This window comes from Drosophila erecta, unplaced genomic scaffold, assembly GCF_003286155.1.
Source record: "Drosophila erecta strain 14021-0224.00,06,07 unplaced genomic scaffold, DereRS2 tig00000000-arrow-pilon, whole genome shotgun sequence".
Lineage (NCBI taxonomy): Eukaryota > Metazoa > Arthropoda > Insecta > Diptera > Drosophilidae > Drosophila > Drosophila erecta.
Genome location: NW_020825194.1, coordinates 20,422,949 through 20,441,270, shown reverse-complemented (window position 1 = coordinate 20,441,270; position 18,322 = coordinate 20,422,949). Strand labels below are relative to the sequence as shown.

Sequence of the window (18,322 nt, the reverse complement as noted above, 5' to 3'; positions counted from 1 at the left end):
AGAAACAGATCCAGACCCAGACCCAGACGCAGATGGAAACGGAGACCCTCTCCCACACTGGGAGGATGAGGATGTCTAATGAGCGACAGTCCGACTGGCTGTCGCTCAGCTGTGCTGTGCTGTGCTGTGTTCTTTATATATAGTATCTCGTTCCCTGGCTCTGAGGTTAAACCCCTCCGATCCGGCGTACAAGCTGTGCAAAATGAAAACCATTGCACTTGAGGGGGTGGAGATTGCGGGAATGGAGACGGGGATTGAGACCGAGACTGAGAATGAGACTATGCGGGATGTGGTGAACTATTTGTTGTTTATTTCACATTCTCAGTGCTTCAGTTTTTGAGGTTTTTACCCTTTGCAGTGGGGCATTATAATTTTTGACACTTGAGTGGTATTCTTAGCTAAGGGTTTAGTTGGTTAAAATTACATGTTTTAACGTACCAACTAGGAGAATGTTTATAGCTAGTTTACCTCTCTTGATATTTGAATCTGGGATGATGATGAGTATAATCTTTACAACGCATCATCCTCATAACTTGAAACTTACTAATTGGTATGGCAAAAACCTTCCAGCTAGGGTATTTCAAAGTACGTTGTGCATGCGTTGGCCCGTCCCTCTTGTTTTAATTTTTATGATATGCCCGAGTTTATTACTTTTTCTCTCCGACTGGCAGTGTTTATAAATTCCCAGCTGCCCCTTTCCTTTCCGCCGGTTTCGTGTGTGCCGCTCCTTTGTGCATTTAATTCTCTTATTTTTTATCTCTTCGCTGGCCGCATAACAAGCACATGTATGCCAGTCCTTGTTTTTGGTCTTTTTGGTTTCTTTTTTGCAATGCTCGCTTGCCACATTCGCTGCTAAAGGTTTTAAGGTGATAAGCCACAAAGGTCCCACCAGAGGCACCAGTACCGCCGGTACCAGCGGTTCCATCGGATCGGCAGCAGCTGACATCCAGACATAAACATACCTAGCCAACCAGCCAGCCAACATGTAGGCATGCATATTCTTTATTTAAATGAACGTCCACAGATGACACGGCATAAAATGCGGTGAAGTGCGCTTTCGAGGGCCAAAAGTCGAACTTGTGGCCAATGCTGCTACATCATCATCGCATCTTGAGAACGAAAGATGAAAGATGATGGGGTCTCTTCTTTTTGCTCTTTCGGTTTTCAAGTGGGCTCCAAGGGCGATTTCGCTTCTCTGAAATCGTGCCCAAAAATCGAACACTCAACACTTTTGGCGCGCAAATCTTGGCCGAACTTTATTTAGCTGCTGAATTGCGATTGATGGCCCAGGGGCCAGAGGTGTGTTAGGTGAGGGAGGTGTGGTAGGTGTGTTCCCCCATATTTTTATCTATTTTTTATTTGTGTTTGCCTCGCAATATTTTCGTTATAAATGATTTCATTGTTGTTGTATCCGCAACGCGCTTGTTTTTCTTTCCAAGTAATTTTTCTACGCGACCACAGGCTCACAAACACACAGATCCAGACTACAAACGTGGGCCGCTTGTTGTTTGTGCCCGTCCGTCGGTCCCCCTACAATCTAACCCCACTGCGCCCCTTTGGACAAAGCCCTCTATCCGGCCTGGCCTATAGCTTTGCTTCTGCCCGCCTGCCTTTGCTTTTGCCAACTTGCTTGCTTGCTATTCTCGTCGTCGTCGTCGTCGTCTCTTCTCAAGTGGTATACCGTACCCGTACCGTCTACTCCCCTCGAGAAACCCCCTCGCTAAAATGCGAATTCGAATTCGTACGAATGGCCTGGTCTTGCCTGGCAGTGCCGCCGTTGCCGTCGTTGCTTATTTCATTTTATTATATTCCAACATTTAGAGTGTACGTGCCTCGGTATGGGTGTGTATCTGTGTGTGCATGTTTCTGTTCCTTATCTACGTCTTTGTCATCGTTGCCGTTGCCGTTGCCTTTCGTTCGCTTCGAGCGCGCCATAACTACCACAGCCACTTGCCCGATCCCCGGGTAGTCGTAGCCTCCATCCGTCGCCAGAACCCCCGCCATCCCAACCTCTCAATCGCCCCTTGGAACGCTTCAAGTTGCAGCCGTCCGTCGCCTTTGCCTTTGCCTTTGCGTTGTCGCTCGCTCGCTTGCTCGTTGGCTGGTTGGTTGCTCGGTTCGTTCCACATAGCTTTTATGCCCCGCTCAGCTACGTCTCCGCACCCCATCGCCATCGCCATCCCATACTACACCATACCATACCATACCATCCCATGCCGCCGCCTTGTGCCGTCAGTTCGTCGTCGTACATTTCATTTCACTTCACTTAATTTCTCAGATACCAAAACGAACAACGTTCGCTCGTTCGTTCGTTCGTTCGTTCGTTGTATTTTTCTTTCTACTGCCGCTGTGGATTGTCAGGGGCTTAGTCTGATTATATTTTAGGGGGAGAGACTTACCTTGGGAACTACTCTACGTAGAGAGCCTTTTATATTATGGCCTTAGATATACAAAATAAACTAATATTTTCTATAGAAACAGTCTAATCGTACAAATAATTCACATGATATTAAATATGAATAGTACATATTTAGTATGTGGATAGATAGGTAGTACTTTATCAATACTGCTTGCCCTTCGTGGTATCTTAAGACCCCGTTTTTTGGGGCGCCCCTGGTCCGACTGAGCTCTCTCCGCTGGGGTTTTTGCCATGGCCCCGTGTGTGAGTGTTTCGAATTGCTGTCGACTTAAGCTTTATGTGCACGTCTGCTGCTGCCTGTTGTTGTAGCTGCCATGTGTGCTAGTATGCGAGTGTGCGAGTGGGGCTGTTAGTGTGGAGCTTTTGCTTGATTTTCTTATAAGTTATAGGCGGCAAAAAGTTAAAGTCGTGTCGCATCGCACCGAGTTTCTGGTGCCTGCAGACTGTTTTAAGAGTTGTTATTGTTCGAGCAGCTTGGCGTTTATGAATTCGGATTCCTCCCCCCTGACCGGGTTATAATAATTGTGAGCACGGGTGAGTGGGTGTGGGAGCGGTGAAGGAGTCGCAAATTCCTGAGGCAATGTCAGGAAAGGTCGCGGGACGAGCGGGGAGGAGATGTCATCCAACCTCTGGGATCGGTTGGCATCAGCATTTGGCATCGGAATGGGTAAAAACACCCACCCAAAACATCTGATTGCCATGAATATGTTTACACTGGCCTGCGACTACCAACCCAAGCCGATACTCAGTCATATGCTCGTGTTCCATATCTGTGTGCGTTGGCAGTTGCTTAATTGCGGTTGCCGCTTGGCTAATTCATAGTTGCTATCACTTTCGTTTAAATGAATAAATACTACAAAGAATGCCACCTGCCGGCCGGCATTTGATGCCATTGCACCTGATTGAATGCACTCTAATAGCGGAACTGGTTCCGGTTGTGTTTTACCTTTTCAGGAGCTAATTGGACAGAACAGCAACGACAGCTCCAGCGGCGGGGCGCACAGTGGCATGGGCTCCGGTCCGCCAGGCACTCCCAATCCCCAACAGGTGATGCGACCAACGCCCTCGCCTACAGGCTCCTCTGGTTCGCGTTCCATGTCCCCGGCTGTCGGTGAGTATTCAGCATTGATTCGTTCTCGATCCGAATGATGCCTAATTGCCCGTTTCTATTGCAGCTCAAAACCATCCAATCTCGCGTCCGGCGAGCAACCAATCAAGCAGCGGTGGCCCCATGCAACAGCCGCCGGTTGGTGCTGGAGGTCCGCAGCCGATGCCACCGCATCCGGGAATGCCAGGAGGTCCGCCCCAACAGCAGCAATCTCAGCAGCAACAAGCATCGAATTCGGCCTCGTCGGCGAGCAATTCGCCGCAGCAGACGCCACCACCGGCACCGCCGCCCAACCAGGGCATGAACAACATGGCCACGCCACCGCCACCACCGCAGGGTGCGGCTGGAGGAGGTTATCCGATGCCACCGCACATGCACGGCGGCTACAAGATGGGCGGACCGGGGCAGAGTCCCGGGGCTCAGGGATATCCACCGCAGCAGCCACAGCAATATCCACCAGGTAATATCGCAGTTCTTTTATATGAAAGCTTATCTGTTTTTCCTGGATTTTTAGTTTAATTCCACATTGACATGATTCCTTTGACCAAGAAAAGATTCTGCTTTCTATAACAACTAATCTTTGGCTTGCTTTCAGGGAATTATGCGCCCCGCCCGCAGTATCCGCCTGGCGCCTACGCCACCGGACCACCTCCGCCCCCCACAAGCCAAGCAGGAGCTGGTGGTGCCAACAGCATGCCCTCTGGTGCCCAAGCTGGTGGCTATCCGGGCCGAGGTATGCCCAACCACACCGGCCAATATCCACCGTACCAGTGGGTACCGCCCTCGCCGCAGCAGACCGTGCCCGGCGGAGCTCCCGGTGGTGCGATGGTAGGCAATCACGTGCAGGGCAAGGGCACACCGCCCCCTCCAGTTGTGGGCGGGCCACCACCACCGCAGGGCAGTGGATCGCCTCGTCCACTTAACTATCTAAAGCAGCATTTACAGCACAAGGGTGGCTATGGTGGAAGTCCAACTCCGCCGCAGGGACCCCAGGGCTACGGCAACGGGCCGACCGGAATGCATCCTGGCATGCCAATGGGGCCACCCCACCACATGGGACCCCCGCACGGACCCACCAACATGGGTCCACCCACTAGCACGCCGCCGCAATCGCAAATGCTTCAGGGCGGCCAGCCCCAGGGCCAGGGACAGGGCGCCAGTGGTGGACCGGAAAGCGGTGGACCGGAGCATATATCGCAGGACAACGGAATAAGCTCCTCGGGACCTACGGGTGCTGCGGGAATGCATGCGGTCACAGCGGTGGTCACCACCGGGCCGGATGGAACGCCCATGGACGAAGTCAGTCAACAGAGCACGCTTTCGAATGCATCAGCAGGTGAGTTGGACTTGGATATACCCCTTTAAAAGATTCCCGACTAATGTTATTAATATTTTGTACAGCATCCGGCGAAGATCCACAATGCACCACACCAAAGTCGCGGAAGAACGATCCCTATAGCCAAAGTCACTTAGCCCCGCCGAGCACGTCGCCCCATCCAGTCGTGATGCACCCAGGCGGTGGCCCCGGTGAAGAGTACGACATGAGTTCGCCACCCAACTGGCCACGCCCGGCTGGTAGCCCTGTAAGTAGAGCTTGCCCCTAAATCTAAAGCACATTAGTGATTGTCCATATTTATTGTTATACAGCAGGTGTTCAACCACGTTCCGGTGCCGCAGGAGCCGTTCCGCAGCACTATCACCACGACCAAGAAGTCGGACTCGTTGTGCAAACTGTACGAAATGGACGACAACCCGGACCGGAGGGGTTGGCTGGACAAGCTGCGGGCTTTCATGGAAGAGCGGCGCACTCCGATCACAGCCTGCCCCACCATCTCAAAACAGCCACTCGATTTATATAGGTTATATATTTATGTAAAAGAACGTGGCGGATTCGTCGAGGTATGCAAGGTGCCGTAGTAACTCCTTTTACTAACTTCTTTTTAGATTTACTACTAGCAAAACCAAATCAACCAAACCAAACCAAAACACCACCAACGTAGTTAACACGAACCAAAACCAAATCCAAATCAAAGAAATATCCACATATATAGAACAAAATCAATATTGTGATTCGGCTACAGTAAAAAACGAAAACTATAAAGTCAAGCCACCCAGCTAATTATGTACCAACCTTTTGACCCAGCATCAGCCTCCGATCCATGTGTCCAAATTCTAGCTGCATCCTGGGTATAGCTTAGCTTGCCGTGGGCTAGCTTCCCTTGGGAATTGCCAAAGCACTCGTTGTACAGTCTTGGTTTTCCCTAGATTGCATGCTCTAAGCCGAGTCTTAGCTCAACTTGGGCTTACCTTTAACTATTTTGATCTCAAATACTTTTATATTTATCAGGCATGTTCTCAGATTTCGTTTTAAAACTTCAAAAAGGTTCTTACCATTATCTTGCCAATATCAATTACATTTAAACTATTCCCAATTAGATTTTGGTTTTTATGTTTTGATAAGCCTGAATTCCATAGTCATCAAAAGCATCCGCCTATGAGCCACTCAAATTATCGAGATTTTAAATTTTGGAATGTTCTCACATTGTCAGTTTGTTTGTTTTTGCTTATTTTTTCATTGCAACTCATGCTTTTTTAAATTTCGCTTAGTAAAACTAAATCTCAATTATGACACACATTTTATATTTTTATTGATTGGTTTTATTTGGAAACTCAGTTACGAGCGTGTGCTACTCCTTAATCTTTCGTAGTTCCCTTACCCTTACCCCATTTGACCAAATTGTATACGTAGTTTATCGTTTACCTTAGAATGTTGGCTCCTATCACTTGCTAAATGCATCCACACAAAATCTGTTTGTGCTCGCAATCTTTTGATACTCTTTTTTCGATCGACACTTGCGTCATGAACTTTTGAAGCCCAACATTGGCTCATAATTCAAATCAACTCGACTCTCTCGTTCCGTCAGGTGACCAAGAGCAAGACCTGGAAGGATATTGCCGGACTCCTAGGCATCGGGGCGAGTAGCAGCGCGGCATACACACTGCGAAAGCACTACACCAAGAACCTATTGACCTTCGAGTGCCACTTTGATCGCGGTGACATCGATCCTCTGCCGATCATTCAGCAGGTGGAAGCGGGAAGCAAGAAGAAGACGGTCAAGGCTGCTTCGGTTCCTTCACCAGGTAAGGGTTTATGCAAAGTGCAAGGAATGCTTGCAGTCCTGCACCGTTTTCCGTTAACACCCGATGCTTAATTTAAATGTTCTATTTGTTTTTTTCGTTTTGTTTTTGCGTACCACACAACATCTCGTTTACAACTATTTCACACTTCCTGCTCGCCCAATCTCCAAAATGTCAACGAAAAAACCAATCTACAAACAATTTGCAACCAATCGGTGGTGGCCATTTGGATGCTGGAACTACGAACTCCACAGGCTCGTCGAACTCACAAGACTCGTTCCCGGCTCCGCCGGGTTCCGCTCCGAACGCCGCGATCGACGGCTATCCCGGCTACCCGGGCGGCAGTCCATACCCGGGAGCAAGTGGACCGCAGCCGGATTATGCGGCCGCGGGTCAGATGCAGCGTCCGCCCTCCCAAAACAACCCGCAAACTCCTCACCCCGGTAAGAATCAGTTTAGCAGTATCTTTAATAAATTTAAGGTTTATTCAGTGGCTTCAGATCATTGCAATTTGTTTGAAAGAGTGTACAAATCAATTAGCTTCTCAGTATTCGTTACTTTAAGTTATGCCCGTGAAAGTCAAACGATATTGATTTCACAATTTAAAATCATTTAGTGTGTTAACCGACTAAAATCGGAGCTATGTCGATTTGTACTTTTGTTAATAAATACTACCGATCTTGCCACGCTGTTATTAATTTAATTATGTTGTAACCAATTTGTGTTCTGGTATTTTTGTTTTGGATAATTACTAAATTGTTTTCTGATAGATGATATGCTTATTCTCATACATATTTCGCCTAATACCCTACTTTCTGTACATATATACGTGTAATTAGGTATACGATTTGAAATGTTTTTGTTGATCAAACATTATTAATTTGATATGTGTATTTTGTTTATTCATTTTTATGTTTTTGTAACGTTTGTGTGGGCGCACTACTAAAATATATAACTCCACACCCACCACCAACCACCATCACAACAACGATGCTTCCATGTATCTCCACCACCAAAACAACAACAACCAAACAATTCATTTGTGTGATTCATTGACTCATTCATTTCGATTCATCCAAACTAAACCATCCAAATCGCCGCTTGCCGCCCCTCAGGCGCCGCCGCCGCTGTTGCCGCCGGCGATAATATAAGCGTAAGCAATCCCTTCGAGGATCCCATTGCTGCCGGTGGCCCGGGTTCGGGAACCGGTCCTGGCCCAGGTCAAGGTCCAGGTGCTGCATCCGGTGGTGCTGGAGCTGGAGCTGTTGGTGCTGTAGGCGGTGGCCCGCAACCACATCCACCGCCCCCACACTCACCGCACACCGCAGTCCAACAGGCGGCCGGCCAACACCAACAGCAGCATCCACAGCACCAGCATCCTGGCCTGCCGGGGCCACCACCGCCACAGCAGCAACAGCAGCAGGGGCAGCAGCCACCACCATCAGTGGGCGGTGGGCCACCACCAGCACCACAGCAACATGGGCCTGGTCAGGTGCCGCCGTCGCCTCAGCAGCATGTACGCCCAGCCGCCGGAGCACCTTATCCGCCGGGTGGCTCCGGCTACCCAACGCCTGTGTCTAGAACGCCAGGTATACTCATGTTTTATTTTGCTCCCTCATCTCTTTCTTTATCCTATTTTCACATTCTTCCCTTCATCTGCCATCGATTTCGTTCGTCTTTTGTTGCTTTCTATTTATACTGATTTTGGCTAATGACTAATTTTAACTAGTTTATAATGATTGCATGGCCTGTGTACCTAACACTTCTAATCTAAGCTACTACATTATAACATTGAAAGAATTTTCAGCCACTTTTTGTATCTTGTTATGTATTGTTTCTTGATTTTAAGTACCAAAGAACGAGTCCAAATTTGCCCAACCCCAACTATGGGTTTCCTTTGATTAATTGACTTGTATTTCATTTTACATTAAGTTATTGTTTCGAAATTTGTATGCAATTTTCATTACCACTTCCTTAGTTTCAGACGGATGTATCACATGGCCGTCTTTTCGTAATCGTTTTAATATTTCTCTTACACAAGCAATACCCAGTTTTCGTGGAACTGTTCTTATCATTATACCTTGTTTATGTATAATATTTGCAGGCTCACCCTATCCATCGCAGCCTGGGGCTTACGGCCAGTACGGCTCGAGCGATCAGTACAACGCCACTGGGCCACCTGGCCAGCCATTCGGACAGGGTCCAGGACAATATCCGCCGCAGAACCGAAACATGTACCCTCCCTACGGGCCGGAGGGGGAAGCGTGAGTGCACCCCAATTAACCCACTTCATATCCCACAAACACAACACACACAACGACATCACATCCACATCCAGACCCCCACGTACACTCCACAGCCTCTGTACTGTAGCCGCCCGATCCAATCTCACTGGACTGAGCTTGAAAGCTGTGATTTATCACTGAGAGGCATTACTAATTTCTGTTTTATGTTTTTCCAACTCTCGCACAGTCCTCCAACTGGTGCCAATCAGTACGGCCCCTACGGCAGCCGACCCTACAGCCAGCCGCCTCCGGGAGGTCCTCAGCCACCAGCGCAGACGGTTGCGGGTGGACCGCCGGCCGGCGGAGCTCCAGGAGCACCCCCTAGCAGCGCCTATCCCTCGGGCAGGCCCTCCCAGCAGGACTACTATCAACCACCACCAGATCAAGTAAGTCTGGACTATCGACTGGGCCGGAATTCTTAAGGAATAACCAAACGAATATACATACTAGTTCATCCATGTTTTGAATATTACTTAAATAATGGCGATTCTTCATTTACAGAGTCCACAACCACGAAGGCATCCCGATTTTATCAAAGACTCACAGCCCTATCCAGGCTACAATGCTAGGCCTCAAATTTATGGTAAGTCACTAAACAGAATTGTTAGTACAGCAATGACCAATAATTATCTTCCTCTTTTAACCAGGTGCTTGGCAAGGTGGGACCCAGCAGTACCGGCCACAATACCCATCATCGCCTTCTCCGCAAAGCTGGGGAGGTGCACCGCCACGCGGTGCAGCGCCTCCGCCAGGCGCACCACATGGACCGCCCATCCAGCAGCCTGCAGGAGTGGCTCAATGGGATCAGCACCGCTATCCGCCTCAGCAGGGTCCTCCGCCGCCACCTCAGCAGCAACAGCAGCCTCAACAGCAACAACAGCAACCGCCGTATCAGCAGACGGCAGGACCTCCTGGGCAGCAGCCGCCTCAGGCGCCGCCGCAGTGGGCACAGATGAACCCCGGACAAACTGCGCAATCAGGAATAGCACCACCCGGCTCACCCCTGCGTCCGCCCTCAGGACCAGGCCAGCAGAATAGGATGCCCGGCATGCCGGCACAGCAGCAGCAATCGCAACAACAAGGAGGAGTTCAACAACCACCGCCGCAACAGGCATCCCACGGCGGCGTTCCGTCGCCAGGACTGCCACAAGTAGGACCCGGTGGAATGGTTAAGCCACCTTACGCCATGCCACCACCACCATCACAGGGTGTGGGTCAACAAGTGGGCCAGGGGCCACCAGGCGGCATGATGTCCCAAAAGCCACCGCCAATGCCGGGACAGGCCATGCAGCAACAGCCCTTGCAGCAGCAGCCTCCCCCGCATCAACACCCACATCCCCATCAGCATCCGCAGCACCAGCATCCGCACCAGATGCCGCCCAACCAGACTGCCCCCGGTGGATACGGTCCTCCAGGAATGCCTGGAGGTGGAGCGCAGCTGGTGAAGAAGGAGCTGATCTTTCCACATGACAGCGTGGAATCCACCACGCCTGTGCTGTACCGAAGAAAGCGGCTTACGAAAGCGGACGTATGCCCGGTGGATCCATGGCGTATATTCATGGCCATGCGATCTGGTCTGCTGACCGAGTGCACCTGGGCACTAGATGTGCTTAATGTGCTATTGTTCGATGATTCTACGGTCCAGTTCTTTGGCATTTCAAACCTGCCCGGCCTGTTGACTCTGCTGCTGGAACACTTTCAAAAGAATCTCGCCGAGATGTTCGACGAACGGGAAAACGAGGAGCAGTCCGCTCTGCTGGCGGAAGATGCGGATGACGACGCGGACAGCGGCACTGTGATGTGCGAAAAGCTGCAGACCAGCGGACGGCAGCCGCGATGTGTACGCAGCATCAGCAGTTACAACCGCAGGCGGCATTATGAGAATATGGATCGCAGTGGCAAGGATGGAGCCGGCAACGGCAGCGATTCTGAAGACGCCGACGAGGGAATTGATTTGGGTCAGGTGCGAGTACAGCCCAATCCTGAGGAGCGCTCACTGCTGCTCTCCTTTACGCCCAACTACACGATGGTCACGCGGAAGGGTGTGCCAGTGCGCATCCAGCCCGCCGAGAACGACATATTTGTGGACGAGCGCCAGAAGGCGTGGGACATAGACACCAACCGCCTGTACGAACAGCTAGAACCCGTAGGCAGCGATGCCTGGACGTACGGATTCACAGAGCCAGATCCCTTAGACGGCATCATTGACGTCTTCAAGTCGGAGATAGTTAACATTCCATTTGCACGCTACATCCGCTCTGACAAGAAGGGAAAACAGCGAACGGAGCTGGCTTCCTCGACCAGAAAGCCAGAAATAAAGCAGGAGGTGAATAGTACCGAGGAGCAGACGTTTAACAAGAAGCGGCGATTGGTCAGCGGAGGCAGCAGCAGCAGCGGAGCCCCCACTGAAGGCAAGAAGTCCAAGCTGACTGGTGAGGAATTTGCCCAACCAAACGCCGAAGTCAAAAAGGAGCAAGGTACGGCGGACAGCGACTGTCGCCCCATTGATATGGATATCGAAGCACCACAGCAACGTCTGACCAATGGTGTGGCACCCTGCTCCTCCACTCCCGCCAGCTTCGATCCCCGGACGACTGCCAAAGATGTAGCGCAGGTGCTTCAGCGAAGGCGTGACTCCAGCTTTGAGGATGAGTGCTACACCAGAGATGAGGCGTCGCTGCACCTGGTGAACGAGAGCCAAGACTCGTTAGCGCGGCGCTGCATCGCTCTCTCCAACATCTTCCGCAACCTGACATTTGTGCCCGGCAACGAAACGGTGCTGGCCAAGTCTACCAGATTTTTGGCGGTACTGGGTCGACTGCTGCTCCTGAACCACGAGCACTTGCGGCGTACACCGAAGACCCGAAACTACGATCGCGAGGAGGACACGGACTTCAGTGACTCTTGCAGTTCGCTGCAAGGCGAACGTGAATGGTGGTGGGACTACCTGATTACCATTCGGGAGAACATGCTGGTTGCCATGGCTAACATTGCTGGACACTTGGAGCTGTCGCGCTACGATGAGCTGATTGCCCGCCCCTTGATCGACGGCCTGCTGCACTGGGCCGTATGTCCGAGTGCTCATGGACAGGATCCGTTCCCGTCATGCGGACCCAACACTGCGCTCTCGCCACAACGACTGGCACTCGAGGCGCTGTGCAAGCTGTGCGTGACGGATGCCAATGTGGACCTCGTCATTGCCACTCCCCCATTCTCGCGACTGGAAAAGCTGTGCGCCGTGCTCACCCGACATCTGTGCCGCAACGAGGATCAGGTGCTGCGAGAGTTCTCTGTGAATCTGCTGCACTACCTTGCCGCTGCTGACAGCGCCATGGCTCGCACCGTTGCGCTTCAGTCTCCGTGCATCTCATACCTGGTGGCCTTCATCGAACAGGCCGAGCAGACGGCGCTAGGCGTGGCGAACCAGCACGGAATCAACTACCTGCGCGAGAATCCCGACTCAATGGGCACCAGCCTGGACATGCTGCGGAGAGCAGCCGGCACCCTCCTCCATCTGGCCAAGCATCCGGACAACCGGTCACTGTTTATGCAACAAGAACAGCGCCTGCTTGGTCTGGTCATGTCGCACATCCTTGATCAACAGGTGGCTCTGATTATTTCGCGAGTTCTTTACCAAGTGTCGCGAGGAACAGGACCTATACACTCCGTGGAGTTCCGTCTGCTACAGCAGCGGCAGCAACAACAACTGCGTCCTGCTCCTGCAGAGAAGCAAGCCGCCAGTGCAGGAGGAAGTGCGACAGTGAAGGCGGAGACTGCATCGACGGAAACGAGTTCCGCTGAGGCAAAGCCTGCCCCAGCAGCCACTACAGCAGTGGTAAACGATGAGAACAGCAACAGCAGCCAGCAGTTGCCGCCGGCAGCGACGTTCAACGACGTGAGCAACAGCAGCACCAACAGCAACAGCTGCGGCACGGCCAGCAGCAACCAGACCAGCAACAGCACCACCAACAGCAGCCACAGTAGCAGTGCAATTAGCAGTCAATCGGCGATCACTGTAGCAGCCCCATCAGCAGCACCAACAGAAGCAGCATCAACGACAGCCGCAGCGATTGCCAGCGATCAGCAGCAGGTGAGCAAGGTAGCTGCAGCTGCAGCCGCTGCTGCGGCTTTGAGCAATGCCAGTGCAGCGGCAGCAGCAGCTGCGGCGGCGGCAGCTGCTTCCGTTGGTCCGCCCACATCGTCGAGCGTGTCCGCCGGAGCAGCGGTCGCTCAACCAGCGGCACCTCCACCAACCAATGCAGGAACAACGACAGCCGTTGCGTAGTATACGACAATGATGCCAGCGTCCTACTACTGGCCACGAACCCCCCGAGGGGCAGTCGACTAAGCTGGAGTTCAATGGAAGAACAGCGGGCCCAGGAGCAACTCCGAAGTGCAAGAGCAGTAGATGATCCCTGAGGGGATCATAAATGTGGGGATGTAAATTTACTTAAGTATGGCGCCAAGGAGAAAGTCACGATGTGCGAGAACACGTGTCCGAACTCCACGGATACGTAAACGGGAACTCAGCAGGTGCAACGCCTGCAATGTATCTGCGATGGAATGGCTCACCTATCCATCACTGTAACAGTCAATACAATAACAACTGTATATTTTTTCACTCAAATCTTAAAAAATAGTAAATATGATAACTAAACCCTAAGCATTAAGAAATTGCAGCAGCAAAGTTATGATCATACGAAAAGGAAACTGTCGGGGCGAAAGCCGGAGCAGAACAACTGATACTAACCGATCGAGATATAGGATCGGGGATTATTATTGAGTCAAACGTGAAGATAACAAGCGGAAGATAACAAAGTTAAGAGCGAAATTCAAGCACACAGCATACTTATTGTACTAAATTTAATAAAAATGAAGGGACGAGAGAGGAGGAATAACTAACACATACATATGCATACGCACGCTATGGTTTATCGTATATTAAATATATATATAAATAAATGCATAAATTAACATTAAATTACATGAGAATGAATTGTGTATGTAAAAGGGATGAATGCATACATACGTACATCTAGACATTGATATATAAATACATAGAGGATAGTTTTTAAATTCTACCACTTACTAATACCTACATATTACCACAATGTGCAGCATAGGAACTCATAAACTGAACAAACTGAACAGCGAAAAACACGCGAAAATATTTAAAAGCATCCAACCCACACTGTGTGCAAACCCCACATAAGGCAGTTTATTGGATTCAATGTGGACTAGGGTGATGCAAAAGGACTAATCCTTAGAGACGACTAAAAACCATTGTACATACTTAACTATTATGTAAATTTCACTGTATTTTTGTTTTTGCGCAATGTTAGCAGGCACATGTAAGTGGCAGCACTGCATTTCGTATTATGTTTATGTGTATGATGTTGTATGGATGGTCTGCGAAAATTCCAACTTTTAGTTTTAATCGCATAACTCGGAGGCGAAACGAAACGAAATTAAGCGAAAGAAACAAGCAAAAACCGACAGATGAAGGCAAGCAAACAATTTAAATTAAAATCAAATTAGGTGATATAATATATAAAAATACATAACATATACATACATACTTAATATAAACAAAACATGAAAAATCGAAAAAATGAAACCCTAATGCTGTAATTTTATGTTAACTGTATTATTTGCTGGAAGTGCTGCTGCTTCGTTTTATTTTATATCGAACTTACTTAAGGCGTAAATGACAAGATAAATAATTAGGTTTTTATCGTAATCTTAAATTAAAATATAAAATAAATAAAACCAAGAAAACAACACAAAACAAAACGCAACTATAAAATGCTATAAAACACAAAGCGAAGCAAATCGAACTAAAGCTGTAGAGAAGCACGCAAAAACGACTAATAACACACATCCACACCCACACCCAAAATGCTTGGCGTTAGGAAACCAATAAACGAATAATGCAAATCCGTATATGGGTGGGTGCACCAATTTGTATACTAAACTTTCTCACACATAATTAACGTGCTACATAAGAGAGAACGAACATGAACTGTCTCCAGATTCTAGCTTCTTGCTCCAGAGGTGATCCTTCCGGTTTCCGGTGGCGATCCTCTAGGTCCACAGGAACTGCAAGACACTGGGAGATAATAGAAAAGTGCTGCTGTTGATACGTGTATTCGTGTAGTTGTTTGCAAACAAATATTATAACTCAGCATCTCGATATATAACGTGTAGTTATTAGTCTATAATTTGCTAGGATGTAAATGTATGTCCCTCAAACTTAATTTAATTATTTAATTAATATACATACATATATGATATACAACACAGCCTTTGTATTCTTCGTTTCTTATCGCGAATGGATTATGGAAAAATATTTTCAGGTATGGAAAGACTTTCATTTACATCTTTTCAGAGCAAAACAATCGGTCAGATTGATGAATACTATGGTAACTAAAGATACTGTGGATCTACGCGCTATAAAATATAAACTATATGGCTTATGTTCAGAGTGGGACATTTACGAGACGAATTGACTTGAAATACGCACTTGATCGCTTAAATACTACGAATGCCAAAAGTTTTAAAAAATGTAGTAACCAAAAATCCGTTTTCCTGTTATTGGCCTTGCCTTGATTCGGAAATTTCTGTGACCAGATTTGAAATTCGTGCTTATTTATATTGCCAATTTGCTTAAATTTAAAACTTCAAAGTACGTTATTATTCACGAAAGAAGAAGCTTTTTCCATTAGTTGGTTGCTAAATAGCATCTAACAGGTTTTATTATACCGTGGAATAAAGAATAAAAGGATTTTAATAGACATTTTCAGTAGGTCAATGTGAAATAAAGTGCATTGAAAATGCACAATTTGTTTTAATAAATTGTTAAATACAATACAATACATTTTAATTGAGTAAGAAACCTATTAAAGCAATTAAAGAAATATTTAAATTTATTACAACGGCATTAAATAAAAATTCGGTAAAAAGTGGTTAAGTACTGATATAAACGAATTTAATAACCCCTCAGGCGATTAGTCTTCAACAATCAAAATTCTGATTACAAAAATTATATACAGTTACTTATTCGAGATTAAAGTATTTTGGCAAGTTGGCAGCCCAATTTCTTCAGTCGATAGTTTCTCTCTCAATTTTCCATCCCTTAAATCTGGGCGAGAAGAAGAAGCACAGCCGGCTGTGCCATTTCTTGTAATTTTGCGGAGCGAATGGATTTTGTATTGCAATCCGTTGCAAGGACAGTATGCTCAAGCTGAAACTCGAAGCCCTGGGTCATCCCACTCCCAGCGATGTGGCGTTGAGCGGTAAGTGCCATAGTTTGCTGCTTGAAGGAGCTTTCAGTTATCTCTTTGTTCCCCTTCCGTTCCGCAGACCGCAAGGAATTTGCCAGCACAGTCCTCTGGGTGGAGGACCAGAAAATCCGGCTGTACACCATAGAGGATCGGGAGAAGCTGCGCAATATCGACAACCCCGCGATCTGGGAGGAGGGCTACTTGAGTTACTGTGCTGATTTGAACATGCCGCCTCTGGAGACGCAGCAGGAGCAGCTGGCTTGGATTCTCAGCCATGCCGTGCGCCTGGAGTTCCTCGATGATCCTGCCCAGTTCGCCTCGATCAACAGCAAACAGGGGCCACCCCAAAGCAATGGCAAGCAGGCCCAAAAGAGGGTCCAGTCCATTTTCGACGGAAAGATTAATAGTATGGTTTCATTTTAACTCAATTTACCATTTAACGAAATTTAACTTTAAGTATCACGGATTTATTAAGAGGTTCCAAAGACCCCTGATTTTGTTTCCATTTATAGCTCTTATACTATCAAAATTATTTCATTCTATTACCATTTGAATTTGTTAAATAGTTGTTAATAATATTGCTTATTGTGATTTGTCCAAATTTCTTTATTCCTGCACTTAGACTTAAAATGCATATTTAGTTGATACAAGTATTAATTCTTCCTTCTCGCCACCAGCTCAGGAAAAGGAGTTCGTTGATGCTGTCCGACTGCTGGCCAGCAAACTGAATGTGCCGCACCATCCAAACCACTTGTTGCAGCTGGAGGCAGTTGCTCGCGTGGTGCACGAACGACTGTCGCCCGCAGCCAAGGGTCGCAAGCCAGTTGTGGGCAAACCCTTCCCTTTCGATAAGGGAAACGACGTGGTCTCGTCCAACGATCCTGCCCTGGACCTGCCCATGCGCATCCTGCGCCTCCTCCAGATCCAGAGCCTGCGCGAGCTGCAGACACACATCAATGAGACAATTGTGGCTGTGCAAAACATCACGGCCAATCCAAAGACTGATACCAAGCTGGGGAAAGTGGGACGCTAGGCATTTAATAGTAAAGGAAGTTAATCGACACAATTACAGAGGCCTATATATACATTAGTAAATTTCTTGCTTCGTATGAAACAGAAACGGTCTAAACTTCATCTAATAAATATCCCTCAAAGCCAAGCAACAACATTTAGTAAAAAGCAATAGATAAAAACAAGAGCAAAGCTATGAACAAGCAAATACCCTTTTTTATTACTATAAAAATATCTCTAGACCTTTTAAACAAATATGTATTTATTTATGACCCTATGTTTTAAAAAGATGCAATATTATGTAGGCCTATGTAATTTATTGGTTTTAAATAAACCTCGTGGTCCCTATTTCTCATAAATTATTTGTTAACATTTACCAAGCCAACAGTTCAAAATCTGTAGGTTGACTAAATCCCATAAAATAAACAAGCCTTTGTTTTATATGCTTTTGAACAGATAGATTCTAAAATAAGAGCTACATTATCTTACTGCCAATGCGCTCATACAAAAGAATACATTATTCTTTTATAGTTAGCAATTATGCAATTATAATTAATAATAATCTATTTGAATTAACGCCTAGAAAAGAACTGATGATCCGTGCCAGTCTTTGAAGTCTTTGTTTCCTGTTCCGGTGGTTCCTCGGCGGTTGCCTTCAGGAAATTCGCGTCTGCCAGGCGGGCCACGCCCAGTAGTCCAACGGCTAGCGGCGGTGGAGGAGAAAGGAGTTACCATAAAACCGGATTAAAGTTGCCAAGTGGCTCACCTGCTGCCAACCCCTTCATAGTGTAATTCTCCAGGGGCTTTGAACGCCTCTTCTTGGACTGTGCCAAGAGGAAGGCACCGATGCCCAGGAGTCCAATGCCACTGACCAGACGACAGCCCAAGCAGTCCACCTCATTGGAAACGTTGTCCCTGTGCCAAAAAGAAAGTCTACCGATCATTTTTTAAGTTATTTCAAGATCAACAATTTAAGAATGAAGCAACAAAGCAGCGGCACTATCGATATACAAATTTTGACACAGGGCTGCCTACTTGGTTCAATTACTAAACTGTATTTGTTTATTTTGTTATTAAA

The 18,322-nt window shown here is 47.9% G+C and overlaps 3 protein-coding genes across 8 annotated transcripts in view; 2 read left to right on the top strand and 1 right to left on the bottom strand.

Annotated features, from left to right (window-relative positions):
• The window catches only part of LOC6552121 (trithorax group protein osa), a 29,077-nt gene extending 15,146 nt beyond the window's left edge, over positions 1–13,931 (top strand). For 3 of the 6 annotated variants that reach the window (XM_026975721.1, XM_015154227.2, XM_026975722.1), the window contains exons 5-16: positions 3,374–3,530; positions 3,595–3,987; positions 4,123–4,863; positions 4,929–5,110; positions 5,175–5,435; positions 6,452–6,667; positions 6,880–7,108; positions 7,781–8,254; positions 8,770–8,929; positions 9,138–9,336; positions 9,452–9,533; positions 9,598–13,931. In XM_026975721.1, coding sequence (XP_026831522.1) covers positions 3,374–3,530; positions 3,595–3,987; positions 4,123–4,863; positions 4,929–5,110; positions 5,175–5,435; positions 6,452–6,667; positions 6,880–7,108; positions 7,781–8,254; positions 8,770–8,929; positions 9,138–9,336; positions 9,452–9,533; positions 9,598–13,235 — 6,732 coding nt within the window. In that variant the 3' untranslated portion in view covers positions 13,236–13,931. The remainder of the gene's footprint in view (positions 1–3,373; positions 3,531–3,594; positions 3,988–4,122; positions 4,864–4,928; positions 5,111–5,174; positions 5,436–6,451; positions 6,668–6,879; positions 7,109–7,780; positions 8,255–8,769; positions 8,930–9,137; positions 9,337–9,451; positions 9,534–9,597) is intronic. The other 3 variants (XM_026975724.1, XM_026975726.1, XM_026975725.1) reach the window with 3 other exon arrangements.
• Positions 13,932–16,066: 2,135 nt separating this feature from the next.
• On the top strand, positions 16,067–17,488 carry LOC6552122 (RNA transcription, translation and transport factor protein). The gene is made up of 3 exons (XM_001979693.3): positions 16,067–16,245; positions 16,313–16,639; positions 16,911–17,488. Exons 1-3 carry the CDS (start codon positions 16,185–16,187, stop codon positions 17,264–17,266), a joined length of 744 nt encoding a protein of 247 aa, XP_001979729.1. The 5' UTR covers positions 16,067–16,184; the 3' UTR covers positions 17,267–17,488.
• A 185-nt stretch (positions 17,489–17,673) lies between these two features.
• LOC6552167 lies at positions 17,674–18,285 on the bottom strand. Its single transcript, XM_001979694.3, has 2 exons — positions 18,011–18,285; positions 17,674–17,947 (listed from the first exon to the last, which is right to left on the bottom strand). The coding sequence occupies exons 1-2, from the start codon at positions 18,186–18,188 to the stop codon at positions 17,817–17,819; spliced, it is 309 nt and encodes a 102-aa protein (XP_001979730.1). The 5' UTR covers positions 18,189–18,285; the 3' UTR covers positions 17,674–17,816.
• Positions 18,286–18,322: the final 37 nt, after the last annotated feature.